This window comes from Peromyscus maniculatus, chromosome 8 (genome assembly GCF_049852395.1).
Source record: "Peromyscus maniculatus bairdii isolate BWxNUB_F1_BW_parent chromosome 8, HU_Pman_BW_mat_3.1, whole genome shotgun sequence".
Lineage (NCBI taxonomy): Eukaryota > Metazoa > Chordata > Mammalia > Rodentia > Cricetidae > Peromyscus > Peromyscus maniculatus.
This window is the reverse complement of record NC_134859.1, coordinates 91039906-91056931: the sequence shown is the minus strand read 5'-3', so window position 1 is coordinate 91056931 and position 17026 is coordinate 91039906. Positions and strand designations below refer to the sequence as shown.

At 41.3% G+C, this 17026-nt stretch overlaps 1 protein-coding gene across 2 annotated transcripts in view; it reads left to right on the top strand.

Annotated features, from left to right (window-relative positions):
* The window catches only part of Nsf (N-ethylmaleimide sensitive factor, vesicle fusing ATPase), a 148260-nt gene that overhangs the window by 30287 nt on the left and 100947 nt on the right, over window positions 1–17026 (top strand). For both annotated transcript variants that reach the window (XM_076543500.1, XM_076543501.1), the window contains exon 4: window positions 520–559. In XM_076543500.1, coding sequence (XP_076399615.1) covers window positions 520–559 — 40 coding nt within the window. The remainder of the gene's footprint in view (window positions 1–519; window positions 560–17026) is intronic.

Genomic DNA, 17026 nt, shown 5'->3' with positions numbered 1-17026 from the left:
AGGAACCACAATTTGATTAGCTTAAAATAATAGAAATTTTAAACAACATAAAAGTTGTTAAAAAGAAAACAAAAGTAGATAAAAATGAAAAAAATATCATTCTCTTGTGGTCCTGAAAGCTAGGAACTTGAAAAGGCATCACGGAGGCAAGCTGCCTCTGAGGGCTCGGGAAGGCTGACAGAGCCCAGCCGGTGATGGTGTTGGCAGCCCCTGACTGGCTTCACTTCAGTTTCCACCTCTGTCGTCACAGACGTTCTCCTTGTGTCCCTAGTCACGTTGGATCAGGGCGTATCCTCATGTAGTCTGCAAAGACCCTAATTCTAAATACAGTGGGACCCACAGGTCCTGGGGGCTACAGACTGGCATTTGGGGTGTCGGGATACAGTTCAGCACGTAACAACACACTGTGTCTGGGCTTTACAGGGTCTTCCTGAAATTCATGGCTCTTCATCTTTTCTTTATTTCTCTGATTCTGATTGACTTGATTTTAACTTGTTTTCTTTCTCTCTCATTTTATAGCGAAAATGGGCTGGACTTTCTATTGGGCAGGAAATAGAAGGTAGGTGGTATTTTTTAGCTATCTAAAGCTGGGTTTCTGTATTTTTCTCACAGTTATTAAGATCTATATAGTTACTGATTATTGGGCCTTAGCTGTTCGTCCCCTCAGAGTAGCAGTGACAGCTGTGCTAACAGAGCAAAGGTGTGCTGCCTGTAACCCTTCCTCTTCCCTCAGTAAAGTGTGTCCTACGATCTCTACAGTTCATCAGCTTTCCACCTGGTTACTAGAGCTAGCGCTTGGGCCCTCGTGCTTATAGGGCAGGCGTTTTACCAGCTGAACTGTCTCCCTGGCCCTGATCATTTTTATCTTTAAAAAAATCTTGCTTTTCCTGTCTTCATTCACAGAATCTTAGTCAATTCATTTGAACTTACTCTCTCGTGAGTCGTTTCATTGCCTTCCTCATACTTACTTCTGTTCTCAGTTTGAGTCTCCTGATTTAGTTGTGAGGAGGCTGGTGGGGCTCAGTGGGTGCTAGCCTCATGTAGTGACTTGCCCTCTATTGCTGCAATAAAGATGACCAAAAGCACCTTGGGGAGGGAAGGGTTTGCTTGGCTTACACGTTGCTATCACAGTCCACCCTTGGCGGGAGCCAAGGTAGAAAGCCAAGCAGGGCAGGAACCTGGAGGCAAGAACCAGAGCAGAGATCACCGAGGAATACTGCCTACAGGCTTGCTCTCCATGGCTCGCTAAGCTTGCTTTCTTACACAATTCAGGACTGTCTGCCTGGTGGTGGCACCGCCCAGAGTGGGCTGGACCCTCCCACATCAATCATTAGGCAAGAAAATGCCCTATAGATTTGCCTACAGGCCAATCTAATGGAAGCGCTTCCTCACTGAGGTCCCTCCTCCCAGATCACTGTAGTCTATGTCAGGATGACAACAACTAGCTGGTACACCTGGCATGTATGTGTATATGGCCCTGTATTGGATCCCCAGATCTTAAAAGCAAATAGAAGAAAGAAAATCACAGGTTGGAAAGATGGGTGAGTGCTCATGAACACAGGAGGACCAGGAGTTCAGATCCCCAGCACCCACATAAATCTTGGATGGGTGTGGTAGCCTACTTATAATCCCAGCATTTGGGAGGAGGAGACAGTAGAGCGAGCTGGCTAGCTAGACCAGCAGAATCAGTAAGCTCCAAGTATAACAAGATTCTGCCTCAATTAGATAGGGTGGAAATATGAAGGTAGGTTTTCACATATATGTGCATGCCTGTCCCCCCCCCCAACTGTGCTCAGACCATATACACACATCACACCTACACACACGTGCAGAAACAAATAAAAAACTCGAAAGATTTGTCCAAGGATAGATGATTTAAATTATGATGTGTGTTTTTGTTTTGTTTTCTATTTCATGGATGTTTGGGGGAAGACAATTAAAATGTGGTGTTTTATTATATGTTGTTTTCTTTTTATAGTGATTTTGAAAGCAAGTGTCTTTCTCATGGTTTATGGGTAATATTATTGGTCTAGAACATTCTTTTCTGTTACTGTGGAGAAGTACAATCTTCACTGTGGATAACTTTTGAGGTGGAAGGGAAAGGTTGGTTGACATGGCCTGTTTCTTTGTTGGTTTTATATGATCCTTAATTTTCTTTTCTAATTACCTTTTTTAAAAAAAGATTATATTTGTTTTTATTTTATATACATTGGTGTCTTGCCTGCATGTGTGTCTGTGAGAGTGTCAGACCCTCTGGAGCTGGAGTTACAGACAGTTGTGAGCTGCCATGTGGTTGCTGGGTATTGAACCCAGGTCCTCTGTAAGAGCAGCCAGTGCTCTTATCTGCTCAGCCATCTTTCCAGCCCCTTTAACTGTCCTTTTTTTCTCCACTGCCACATTTCTCAAAGCACCAGCCTTTCTTTATCTGATCCTTCACAGTAATTGATGTTGGGGCTGGAGAGATGGCTCAGTGGTTAAGAGCACAGACTACTCTTTCAGAGGACTCAGGTTTAGTTCACAGTACCCAAATAGAGGCTCACAACCCTCTGTAATCCCAGTCCCAGGGGAATCTGATGCCCTCTTCTGGCTTCCAAGAGCCCTGTATGCATTGATGCATGGGCATACATAAAGGCAAAATACCTATATGCACATTAAAATTAAAATAAGAAAACATTTGGACTGGAGAAATGGTTCAACTGTTAAAGGCTAGGCTCAAAACCAAAATATTTTTTAAAAAAGGAAAAAAGATTGATGTTGCTACCTCTAGTATTACTTACTTTCAAGTAATTTCTCTGTATCTGGAGCTGTAGACTGCTACGTCTATTGGAGAAATTATTTTGGCCACTCCACATAGTTAAAAGGATATTTATTTAATGGCGTAACTCACAAATTAAGTGAAAGGTAGGTCGCAGGGTCTGGGGAAGGTGTATCGCAATCCAGCGGTATTCGCAATCCAGCGGTATTCTCGGGAGCTCTGCTCAGTCCACCTCCAACGTTCAGCGTCCCGGCACAGAGAGTGCACAGAGAGCGCTGGCCCATCCAGCTCTCGGGTCTCCAGGCGCCTCCCTTGGCCCCGCCTCATAGGCGTGACAGTTGCCAGAGTCTCAATGGGGGTTGTAACTTCCAGATCCAAGCTGGAATGGCTACCCACTACACACGTCCCCTGTCTGTCTCTCTGTCTGTCTGTCCTGAGACAGTCTCACTATATAACCCTTGCTGGCTGGAATTCTCTATGTAGACTAGGCTGGCCTCAAACTCACAGAGATCCTCTTGTTTTTGCCTTCTGAATGCTGGGATTAAAATCATGTACCACCATGCCTAGCTGAATTCCAAATCTTTGCTTTACTGTCACTTGGTGCTGTATTTATCTTTGGGGGGATGTTTTTGCCTGGGTTTTATCTGTGGTCATCCCTCCCACCCTCCTTTTCTGCTCCCCCCTTCCCACAGTGGGAGCTCTGTATACTCATCTCTCTTTTCAAGTAATTCGGTTTTCATGGTGTTCTGTGACTGGGGACTGTGTGGTATGATTGTCCTCCTCATTGCTATCATGGGGCCACTGTTACCTGTCAGCCCAGCGCTTTTGAGGATATTCTCAGATTTAGTAGCTTTAAAGTGGATCAAAGAAGATAGCATTTGAGAGAAGTTGGCTAAGTGGTAGCACGCTGGTCATCTCTCTCAGCAGAGTGACAGCAAAGGACTGTGGGAGAATCCCAGTGGGAGTGTTTGCCTAGAAACACAACTTCCTTTTTTTCTGAGCTGGAGGGAAGGTAAGCATTTCAGTTACCTTTAGTCGGCTCTTTAGTTATTGTGGAATCAATAAGAGAGATGAGAAAAATGGGATGAAAATGAAGGGGCTTAGTTTAGAATTGGGTGGAGAGGAATGCATAGTCAGTGCTTTCCAGACTAGCCTAAAAGGATTGCCTGGAAGGTTTCTTTTTAAAAACAGTTTCACAGGTTCTTGGGGGATTCATGTGTCTGTGTTTTTGACAGTCACCTTTAAGTGGTTCTTCTCAGGAGCATTTTGGGAAACACTGACATAAGTGATTCCCTTAACTATCACCTCTTCACCTGAAGCATCACGCCGAGCTGGGAAAGCGGAGGAGTTGGCACCAAAGCAAAGTAGGTCAGCACATGAAGCTAGGGTTCCCTGTTCAGCAGAAAAAAAGCAAATACTTGGTGAAATAACGAGGGTGTGTTTGAATGTGGGACCAGCTTCTAGTTTCCTTACATTTATTTGTTGAATTAGGAGTACAAGAATGTTTTTAAATTTAACCTCAAAAAGACTTATTTTTTTGTGTATGTGTGTGTCTACATGACTTTGTGAGTCTATGTTCACCTACATGCATGCTAGTACCTTCAGAGGCCAAGGGCATTGGATGCCCTTGGAACTGGAGTTCCAAGCAATAGTGAGCTGCCCTGTGTGGATGCTAGGAACTAAACCCAGGTATTTGCCTTAACCTCTGAGCTGTCTTTCCAGCCCTTAAACTTAATATAATGTTTTATATAATTTCATATTATGATTAATTAACATAATATGAAATTATATATAACTATATAATTTAAATATATAATTTAATATAATTGTTTCCTGTTTGAAAAGGTATATGTGGTAGTCTGGAAGTCAGTGGCCCCCATAGGCTCATGTATTTGAATGCTTGATCCTCAGTTGGTGAACTGTTTGAGAAGGATTAAGAGGTGTGGCCTTGTTGGAGAAGGTGTGTCACTGGGGGCTAGCTTTGAGGTTTTAAAAGCCCACACCATTCCCAGTTACCTTTCTCTCTGCCTTGTGTTTATGGACCAGGGCGTAAGCTCTGTTACTGCTCCAGTGCCATGCCTGCCTGCCTGCTGCCATGCCCCCTGCCATGATGCCATGGAACTGAGAGCCCCCAAATAAAATGCTTTCTGTTATAGGTTGTCTTTGCCATGGTGCCCTATCACAGCAATAGAACAGTAACTAAGACAGTAGATTGTAAACTTTGGTGGGCTAAAAATATATTTTATGGCTGACATCATGTTACAAAACAGTTTCCTTCTACCACAAATGGTTTCTTGTCTAGAATCAGACCTTTTTGGTTTTTTTGAGACAGCCCTTGTAGACAGAGATCCAACTCACAGAGATCCACCTGCCTCTGCCTCAAGTGCTGCCATTAAAGGTGTATGCCACCCCCCCACACACACCTGAGAGTCAGATCTTTAGAGAGGTGAATCAGGGAGACTTTATGGGTCAAACAATAAGTCAAGTGATTGATCCAGACTAAGGCAGGTGGGCAGCTGTGTGAAGCATGGACTAGGGTCTGGCTGATGTGGATGGTGTGGTCCTAAAGATAGGAACTGCTCGTCAGTGTCAGTGGTGATTCAGGTGTGCTTTGGAGAAAGGTGATTCAGGGGTTCTGAGGTGGGAGTCCTGGCTGTGAGACTTTATAGGTAAATCATTCATTTTAGTGTGAGAGTGTTTTCTGGAAGGATCACCTAATGTGTCTTCTTTCTGTCTGAGAGTGTCATATTTTATCAGATTTAATTCAACTTGCCTGAACCTGGAGTTACAAACAGCTGTAATACAGCATGTGCAGGTCCTCTGCAAGAGCAGCCAGTACTCTGAACTGCTGGACCATCTCTCCAGCATTTGTAAAAGTCACTTTGATTAGTACAATCTTTTTGAAAAAGTCAGCACCTTCTCTTTGAAAACCTTCAGGCACCTGAGTCTTTGGGACTGGCCATGGTGCTGACCTCTTGGGGCACTGTCCGTGGTGCTGACCATAGCTTTGGGAAATGAAGCAGCTTGGTTTTTGCTTTATAAGAAGGAACATGACCTTAAATTTAAATGTTTAGTAGTTACAGTTTAGTGATGACATTTAATATACATATTCATATTTTTCAAGTTGAAGATAGTGCATATATGTATTATAGAGACTATCTTTATTAAATTAGATCAAGTTTTATTCTAATAAAATTGCTATACAGTGTTCCACATTATGAATTTACTGCATCTTGTTCCTTGTTCTCCTACTGATCAGTGCTTCTCAGTGTTTGGCCATTGCAAATCATGCTGTAGCTGAGTCTCCCTATAGATCTCTCTGTGGACAAATGTTTAAGAGTGCCCCGGGACAGATGCCTCTAATGGAATTACCAACTTGTTTATTTTCACAATGTTTCAAACTACAATTATTTTACTACATGGAAAGCTGTGAATCTCTCTTGGTTATAAAAGTCACTCAACAGATAACTATAACTTACAATTGCTACAAAATGTGACAAGGGAACAACACATCAGAACTCGAGGCAGGAGAGTATTCTAAAACTTTGGGCTGAAACTTGAATTTATTCTTCCATCTTTAGTACATTTTCCAGTCCTTACTGGGGCTCTGTTATTTTGTTTATAAAATATATTTGCCCCCATTTAAGATGTCAAGCCAAAGTATAAAAATGTAATTACACAAGCAATTTCATTCAAAGAATTACAGAAAGTCTTTGTGCACAACTGGAGTGGCTGTAATCTATCAAGTAAATTTAGTCTAGAATTGGAGTTTACTGATTGTTAAAACTTACCCAGTCCAGTCTTCTTGGTGACAGCTGTGACAGCTGAAGGCACAGAGAGATTAAATCATTTATTTAGATTCCAGTAGGATCTGTCCATACACAGACTCAGAATTCTTTTGGAGAGAACGTCTTCATGAACCACTGACGTCTTAGTGTCGGGTGTTTAGTAACCATGAGTCATTTCAAAGCCTTACAATGACTCTGTTTCACTCCTTACTATTGGACCAGAGTAACTCATAAATGAACAACACCCTTTGTCCAAAATTAATGTTAAAATCCATTTTTTGCATTTTTTTTTCTTCAAGACAGGGTTTCTCTGTGTAGCCTTGGCTGTCCCGGAACTTCCTCTGTAGATCAACTTGGCCTCAAATTCACAGAGATCCGCCTGCCTCTGCCTCCCGAATTCTGGGAATAAAGGTGTATACCACTACCACTGCCTGGCTTTATTTTTTGTATGTTTTTAAGATTTTTTTTTTTTGAGGCAAGAGATATGGCTCAGCAGTTAAGAGAATTCATTGCTCTTGCAGAGGACCTGCATTTGGTTCCCAGGACCCACTTCAGCCCGCTCATAGCTGTCTGTAACTCAAGCTCCAGGATCTGACACCTCCAGCCTCTGAGGACACTGACATGCACATGCACACACACAGACACTATACACAGAGTAGAGAAATCTTAAAGAGTGTATCTTTCTTCTTTGGCAGTTTCATACATGTATATAATAAAGTTTAGTCATTCTTGCCCTCCCATTATCCTCTCATCCCTCTCTTCATTGAAACCATTCTCCCCAGCAACTCTTCTACCTTCGTTCTGGGGTGCGTGCGTGCGTGCGTGCGTGCGTGCGTGCGTGTGTGCGTGCCTGAGTTTGTTTAGGATTGTTTGCATGAGCATGGGTGGGAGGTTCATTCCTGGAGCATGGACAACTTACCCATGGCTACACCATGGAGCAAAGTGACATTTCTTCCCCAGCTCTCATGAACTGTCGTAGTTCCTCCAAGAAGGGTGGGGACCCTGCGAACCCTTCCCTCTTCCATGATGAAAGGTTCAAGGGCCCAAGCTTATGTAGGTCTGTGTGGATAGCAGATAGTGGTGTGCTCATGAGTTCAAAAGCATGTCATGTCCAGAAGATGCCTTTTAAAACAAAACAAAACATTTCCTTATTTAATATTTGTACAAGCGTTTGTCATGGTGTGCATTTGGCAGTCAGAGGAGAACTAGTGTGGTTCAGTTCTTCCACTGTGGGTTCTAAGGATTGCACTCAGGTTGCCAGGCCTAGCTGTGAGGATTTTTGCCCCCTGAACTCCCTTGCTAGCCCAGAAGTTCTTTTGCAGTGTACCTCCACGTCCTCTGGCTCTTTTATTCTTTCCACCCCATCTTCTGGGAAAGAAATCCAAAAAAAATTACTTAAAGATTTTTTAATGTTTATGTGTATGTGTCAGTGTGTGGGTGTGTACATAAATGAAAGAGAAGATGCCGGTGTCCAGACCATTGGATCCCCTGGAGCTGGATTTACAGAGTTGTGAGTCATCTGATATGGGTGTTGGGAATTGAACTCAAAGCAGATTGCTTAGCTGCCTAGTGCCCCCTCCAGCCCCTTTATCACCTGTTATGAGCACTATAGAAACAAATATTTGGCAGGACTGGGGCAGGAAGCTAGTCAGTTGCAAGGCTGCTTAAAGGCCTTTTCTTGGAGTTTTGGTCTGTGGACTAGAGTGCTATATGTCTTTTATGTATAAATTTCAGTCACAATTTCTTTTTTAAAATAATTTTTAAGATTTATTTAATGTATATGATGCTCTGTCTTCATGTACACCACCTGCATGCTAGGAGAAGGCATCAGATCCCATTGTAGATGGTTGTGAGCCGCCATGTAGGTGCTGGGAATTGAACTCAGGACCACTGGAAGAGCTGCCAGTGCTCTTAACTGCTGAGTCATCTCTCCAGCTCCAGTCATAATTTCTTAATGGGTTTCTTTGAAATGCAAGGAGAACTTAGACCATTTGAAACATGTGGGAGAAAATGTTTAAATACTTCTAGATTTTAAAAAGTTCTTGTTTGTTTGTTTGTTTGTTTGATATGTATGGATGTTTACTTGCATGTGTGTCTGTATGCTATGTGTGTGTCTTATATTTGTGAAGGTCAGAAGAGGGCATCAGATCTCCTGAAATTGGAATTACAGATGGTTGTGAGTTAACATGTGGATGCTGGGAATTGAACCTGGGTCTTCTGGAAGAGCATAAGTGTTCTTAGTCATTGAGCTATCACTCTAGTCCCTCTATTGGATTTTGTCTATATTTCATGCATAATCTTTTCTAATTTTCTTGCTCATGCCTAGCTGATTTTTTTTCTTTTTAAAGAGCAAACTAAAAGTGTTTCCCACTATTTTATAACATCAATTGTAGTGTTCATCCCACTGATTGAGAATAAGACCACTACCACAGTTTAAAGCCAAAGCATTTCAGGAACTATCTGTCCTTGGGCAGGGGGCTTGCAGATCAGAGGCTTTTTTTGTTTCATGGATCTCTCTGGCATAGCAATTAAAACTTAAAATGTAAATTTGGCTCTCACGTTCCCCCCTTGAGTTGTATCCTGAATTAAATCCTTGACTTTGTAATGGGTACCTGTTTATATTGGGATCTAATAAACATCAGCTTAATGGTACTCAGACAGGAATTATTATTTAGTTAAGAGCCAACAGCAATTAGCAGAACCAGATGTGCCAAAGGCCCTGTGATGGTTGACATCAGAGTTACTATATAGAAGGGACCTGGAAATGAAAATGGGGACCAGTTACTTAATTCATCTCAGGTCCCCATTTTTGCAATGATTTTTTTTAATACAGCCAGATTATTTCTAATTATTCCTGAGTAGTTTATATAGAAACAACATTTTTTCTTAAAGCTATTTAATAACCTCTCTGTTTTACATAGAGCAGGTTGAGTGCCTATCATATTGTAGAACTATTTCAGCTAACGAGTCTACCTGTAGATAGATCTGGGTCTATTTGGTTTTAACAGGTACCTTTCTTGGTATGCCAGTAGGCATTATAGGGAGCTATAATCCCCTATGTCAGGGAGTTTCCGTTTGATCTAACATCCCAGCCTGTTTGGGGATAAAGGACAGTGTACTCTCTTTTGTAACTACTTCCTGCTGAAACTAGAACATTGTCGTCAGGGCCCAGGAAGCTGGAATGCTAGTCAAAGGCCAGGAGGGAATTCAGGCAATGGGGCATTCATCAGAAACATCTGGCTCGCTGACCCAGCTGAAGAGACAGGGAGCATCCACATAGGCTGGACTAGTCCACATCAGCTTTCAGCAAGTTCAGGGCTTGTGGTCATTTGGAGTGTGTTGTAGTCAGCAGCTGATGCTTAGATGTGTCTGTCAGCCAAGTGGAAATCTGCTGAGACTAGGGACAGAAGTTAAAATTTAGGAAATTAAAGGAAAATCTTACATTTGGAACTTTCAGGCCCATAGTTCTAGTATAGAGGAAGGGGAGGAGCCCCAAGACCAGGAAAGAGAGAATAGACAGGTGGGAGAATTTAGGCTGTACTTCTCTGGAGTCCTTTTGACCTGTGAATCCAAGTCTTATGACACTCTTGATTCTCTGAACCTTACATGAATTTTTTTAGTTTACAAAAAGACATAAAAGTTTTAGATATATTAGCATTACCAATCTGTACTTAAATCCATATTGTAGAAAAAGCAGGTAACCGGTGTCTATAAACACCAGGAGTAGACTCACACCTTTGAGTCCTAGCCATAGCTATAGATTTGGGTTAAAAAGCACGAACATTTTCCCTCTGTCCAGAGAGCTAGGTATAGATTGGACAGAGATGTCTTTGGCCTGATGAGCAGCATCTTTAAGTCTATATTTAGAAAGCAACAAAAGGAAATTTAAAATCTTGAGCTTGTCACTGAACAGTAAGTAGTCAGTGCTCTACCAACTTATCAGAACTCCACTGATCCAGTTTAAAACTGAACTTTTGAAATCTTAGTGTAACAACAGCATAGAGGGGAAAGAATTCTGAAACATTTCCCATTTTCACACACCTTAAATCATTTACTTACACCTTTACAACTTGCATTTATACATTTCAAATCACTTTCTGAGACCCTCAAAACTTACTTAAACTTTTACATCCTCAGACCTTCATATATCTTAGATCCTCAGAAATTACATAGACTTTAACATTTTTTCTTTCCTTCTAATCATTTACCAGAGACATAAGCAGTTATTACTGAGAACAGTCATTGCAAATCATGTTTCTTTAGTGGAAAGTTATACCTGAAACATGTTTATCCTTTAATATGAAGCCTGTTAGAAAGGCAAACCTGTCTACCTTTTCTCGACAGGAGACCTAGTAGCTCTAGAAAAAGCAAGGCTTGATTTTTACATATGAAATAAGATAACAAGGTGGCTGCAGCCTGGGGTAAGAGCCTGGTTGTCTGCTGCTGCTAAGCTGACAAAGCTATAGTTAGTCTAGGCATCAGTACTATCAAAGATCTGGGAAGGATAAATTATAGCATGAAGTGTAATCCAAATGGCCTATGTATTGATTAAAATGGCAGAGACTAGTCCATTACCTAGGTAGCCATCCCAGGCCCCTGTGGTCTCCATGGCACTGGGGGCAGAGGTACCAGACAGCATCACTCTTCAGCTGCCAGGTCCTGTGGAGGAGGAACATGGGAGAGACTGACCTTACTTTGTCTAGGCAAAGTGAGGCAATCAACTCTTCAGTGCCCTGCTTGTCCACAGTTTGGGCCAGGTCCTGGGGACAGATGCTGCATTGGGGCAGTTTGCCCAATGGTTACTATTACCACAGTCCAGGCAGAGATGTCATGGTGGGTGCCCCATCATCTCCTTTGGAGACTTTGAGGTTACTGCTAGGATCTGGAAGCCTCTGTCATAGTAAGCTTTTTCCATTAAATATTTTAAAAGCCATATTCATCAGATCTTTAACAAGTTTGAGGACCATTATCTATTAAGGATATCTGAGCTAACCTAGGCTTAACCTTGAAAACATATCTAACATGACTACAAATTTGATTATTATAGATGACTAGCTACTAAACTGTATTTCTTAATTATACTTTATATTTTTAAATGAGCCGCATAGGGACAATACCTTAAATAATAGTAGACATATATATATATATTTTGTTGTGATATATATATATCACAACAAAAATAATCTTCAATTTGTATCAATATACAAAAATCCATACCAATATGGAATGTTTGAGACTAGTAGTTGTTCTTTTAGTTTAAAAGTAGATTTAATAATCTACCCTTATATCCTATCATTTTTATTTTTGAAGTAGATTCAGTAATCTACCCTTTCCTTTTTTTTTGTTTTTTTGTTTTGTTTTGTTTTGTTTTTGTTTTTTTGTTTTTTCGAGACAGGGTTTCTCTGTGTAGTTTTGCGCTTTTCCTGGAACTCACTTGGTAGCCCAGGCTGGCCTTGAACTCACAGAGATCCTCCTAGCTCTGCCTCCCAAGTGCTGGGATTAAAGGCGTGTGCCACCACCGCCCGGCATACCCTTTCCTAATATCCCCACTCTTTTTTTTTTTAAAGATCCCTGAATCTAAGCTTCTTTGTCTTGTTTCCTCCCTGACTATGATCAATAACGACTTGCAACCAAACCCCCCTAAACAATGACAACATCCACTGAAATGACCAGAAGCCATGCATCCTACCTCTTGGGAATGTGGGCATTATGTTCTCCGGACTGTTTCCTGTTGTCTGGGGGTAACAGCATCTCTAGGGGACCCTTAGAATAGGATGATGGTACAGTCCTGGGAGAGCTAGTTGTGTTTGTCCAGTCTCTGTGTGATGGGAAAGTGCTGGGCTTATCTGAAGTTCTGGCTGGAGTAGTCTGTGAGGCTGGACCACTAGCAGCTTTGAAGTTGTTTTAGATACAGATTTTTGGGGGAAAGTGTAACTGAGGCATTCTGAGAAGCTGGATCATTTGGGCTACTTGTCTTTATTCATGTCTGGTCCTTTTGTTCTGAAAACTTACAAACTTTTAAAGGTAACAAACATATCTGTATTAACACAAGTATGGAATGTGTGGTATGCACAAAAAAAATTACTTGTTTTATGTTTGATCAGGTAAAAGACATCTGTCAACATTATAAGTCCATTTGGACTGTATAACCAAACTGTTAGGAGGACTCTGTAGCCAACAAGATTTATCATGTCTCATCCAGTCTCAGAGCTGTTCCCATGTAAAGGGATCAGCATACATGTCACCTGTCCTGTAGTCTTTTCTGGCTTCCTCCCTCATGTTTGCAGCTAAGATCCTCAGGAGGTCTCCCTGGTCAAATTTGATCTTTATTAATTTTGAAGGAATCCATAGCTTTGTGTAAAGGAATATCTCCCACAACACAACACATTTCCCAACTTCCATTCTGGAGCTAAGACATCTCTAAAGCATATATGCTGGTTTAATTCAGCAGTCCCTTCCATAATCCAATGTCTCTCAGCAGCTCAAAATCAACAAAGCAGCATACAGGATCTAGGTGCCCTCTATCCTTCCCATCCTTATGTGGCTTATTTTATATTACTTTTTTTTCTTTAAAGATTTTATTTTTTTAAACTATTTATTTAGTTTTATGACTGTCTATACCCATTCTTTTTTCTTTCTTTAGCACCTAAGAACATTTTTCAAGTACATTGTAACCTGTTCAAAGGTTTTCTTGACCTGGACCTGGCTTTTTTTTTTTTTCTCTTTCTTTCTCAAGTCTGTAGTGTTCTCTGACAGCATGAACCAAAGCTTAAACTGTTACACAGCAGCTACGCCCTCTGCCCAGTGGCTCTAGCAGCTGGCTCTGCCCCCCTTGGTTCCCTGAGAGTCTAGCCTCATGCTGGTGTGATATGGACAGGAGCTGCATTTACTGCCCCGGTTCTGGGAAGTTGTTGAGCCCACTTTATGGAGTCCCCAACTGTTGTGAGTGCTCTCAGAGAGGCCCAGGTGGCGACTGCAGCGGTGCTGACTGACGTGACTTCTGTGTGGTCATGCCCCATGTTGGGCACTAAATATAGTCCAATTTTTCTTAATTATCTTTAACAGTTTACAATAACTTATTAGCTTCCATAAGACTAGGACTTGCTGGGGTAGGGCTTGTGAGCAGTGATTGGGGTGGCCTAGAGGCTAGCATTGCCCTTGACAGGTTAATAGGCACCACAGCCACGTGTTAAGGAAGGGCCACAGTTTCCTTTTGCCAGAGTTAAGGAGAATGACTCCCTTTTTAGCAAGTAGGAACTTTCTTCAAACCCCTGAGGGAATGGGGGCTTTTGTCTAAATGCCTGACCTTGGGAAAAAGACTTTATAGCTTTATCTCTGTTAAGTTTGAGCCTTAAAAACCAATTTCTGAATTGAAACTCCTTCAGTAGCAAAATAAACCTTTTAACTCACAAAAATAGTCCACAGAGAGACTAGGAAATTTCCTGATCCTTTTGTAGTACACCACTTCAGAATATAACACTTTCTTATATGACTCAGTTTATCACAATAGCTTAAAGTTAACAAAGTTAGCAAAGACAAGGAGGCTAGACAAAGACATTCTTAAGCATGAATAGACCTTAGGTAAGGAGAGACATTCTCTGAGCCAGTTCTCAACTTTCCCAATGCTTCAACCCTTCATTACAGTTCCCCATGTTGTGGTGACCCCCCAACCACAAAATCATTCCCATTGCTATTTCACGGCTACATTTTTGTCACTGTTATGAATCTTATTGCAAACATCCAACGGGTGGTCCCAGGCTACCCCGTAAAAAGGTCTTTCAACTCCCGGAGGGATCAGACTCAGAGGTTGAGAAGGTCCTTCAAGTTCTTTGCTGGACTGCTTAGGTCATTCATTGTATTGCTGCATCTTAAGATGGGAATGTCCCCATTTCTGGTCTTTAGTATTTGGTGCACATAGCTGTAGCCTTAGTTTTTAATCTTTTATTTATTTTAAGTTCAAATATTAATAATATAAAACATTTTATAGACTTAAAATGTCCCATAACCTTATAAATTTAAATATTTTAAAAGCTGTTCCTTAAAAAAAAAAAAATCCAGTTTTTATGTGTGTAAGTGGTTGGAGACATGGCTCAGTGGTTAAGAACACCGACTGTAAGACGAATTGCTAAATGGTCTTATTAATAAAAAAAACCCAGAGCCAGATATTGGGGTAAAAAACAGAGAGATCAGCCAGCCAAGTTCCTACCACTTGGAAATCCTCAGCCAAAGAGACCTACTTCCTGTATACCCATACCTATATGCCTTTCTGTTCTGCATCTTACTTCCTCTCTCCACCCAGCTACATCACTTCCTGTCTGTCTACAGACCTACAGACCTCTATGGTTAGTGCTGGGATTAAAAGCATGTGTCACCATGCCTGGCTCTGTTCCCCAATGTGGCCTTGAACTCACAGAGATCTGAATGGATCTTTGCCTCCTGAATGCTAGGATTAAAGGCATGTGCTACCATTGTGTGACTTCTATGTTTAATATAGTGGCTGGCTTTTCCCTCTGATCCTCAGATAAGCTTTATTAGGATGCACAATATATTGGGGGAACAATATATCACCACAACTGACTGTTCTTCCAGAGGACCCAGGTTCAGTTCCCAGCACCCATATGGTGGCTCACAACTGTCTGTTACTACAGTTCCCTTACACAACCAAAAACACCACTGCACATAAAAATAGATAACTATTTTTTAAATCCAGTTTTTAACTTTCTTTAAAACTCTAAAATTTCCTCTTAAATAAGTTTAAAATCCCTCAACTGACCGGGTGGTGGTGGTGCATGCCTATAATCCCAGCTCTCATGAAGCAGAGACAGGCAGATCTCCATGAGTGCAAGGCCAGCCTGGTCTACAAATTGAGTTCCACGACAGCCACAGCAGTTACACAGAGAAACTCTATCTCAAGAAACTAAAAAAAGGTGTTTAAAAAAAATTCTCAACTGTGTGTTCCTACAATATTGAAAATAAAGTCCCTTTTTAAATTTATTTATTCATTTATTCATTTATTCGTTTATTTGTTTATTTATTTATTTTTACCTCAGGAGGGAAAAAACAAGGCATAGCCACAAACTGCAGAAGGCAAAACCAAACTCCAATAGTGCAGTTCAAAGCTCAATATCTGGGATTCATTCACAATCCTTTTGGGTTTTTCCAGAGGCTTGGATCACCTCTTTGACCTACCCTCAGCAGTATATACATAGCCTGCCTTATACATCTCGGCCTATTCCATTTCATTGTGGCTGGCGCTTCTGGTGACACATGGTATCACATGGCACCAGCATTTCCAAAACTGCCAAGGTCCACTATTGCAACTGAGCTCTCTTTAGGAACCCTAGCACTGCCACACATGTGCAAACCTCAGCATTTCCCCATGATCCCTTCATGTCTTTAAAACCATTATCACCTGGGTGACTCTTAAATTACAAAGTGTAGCTGCCAGGGAAAGGTACATTCTTGCATATAAAAGCACAGACATGCAGCTTCAATACCTTATTAAACAAACATTGTTTTTAAATTCTATCTTTCATAAACCTTGTTTCAGGACAGGACAGGAATTATCATACAAAAATCCATCCTAATCCAAAATTTCCTGGAGACCTGTTGTTGTCTCCTTGGTAGGCTCACTCATCGTGGTCACCTTTAATGAAGATGGTGGTGAAATCACATGACATCTGTCCTCTCCAACCCTAGCGAAGATGACTGCCAGACACATGGCTGCCCAAAGATGGTGGCAATCCATATTTTGCTTATATCACAAAATGGAATCATGCCACATGGTTCCTTTAAAATTACCCATGCACAGATTTTTAACTATCAACTTCCAGTGTTACTAGTTTTAACTTTTTCCCCCCAGGATTTTACAGATTTTTAACCATATTCAACAAATAACTTACAGATCTCAAGGAACAGAGTGTTCACATAAGCCAAGTCTAACTCTTTGTCTGTCCTGCTTCTCTGTCTCTCCCCTGTCACTGTGTCAAGGGCTCAGACTGACACAGGACAGGGAGGAAACTTTCAAACATTCCCCGGGTCTAGTGAAAGAAGAGCCACGATCCAACTCTAGAGCCAGATTTCAAATAAAATAGAACAACACAAAACAATTGAAATGTTATCCACAGTGGAAAGACATCCGAACTCCTACTAACCTGAATCCAGTGACCAGAGATATATTCTGAGCCCTGGCTGTAAATGCAGCCACGGCAGTGGGGATGACTGGCTACTCTCGGCAACAGGAACAGCAAAAATATCCAAATCATTTGTTTCAGCTTCATGCTTGAAACAAAACTTATGGATACACCAGAAAACACAGACAAAACTGTCCAACAAAAAAGGGAGACACAATTTTCATGGGAAACAGACAAAACTTTCCAACAAGACAAACAATGCAATAAAACTTACAGACCATAAGAAAACACAGAGAGACAAAACTTCCCAACAAATCAAGCATATACAACTTTCTCAAGAAATAGAAAAA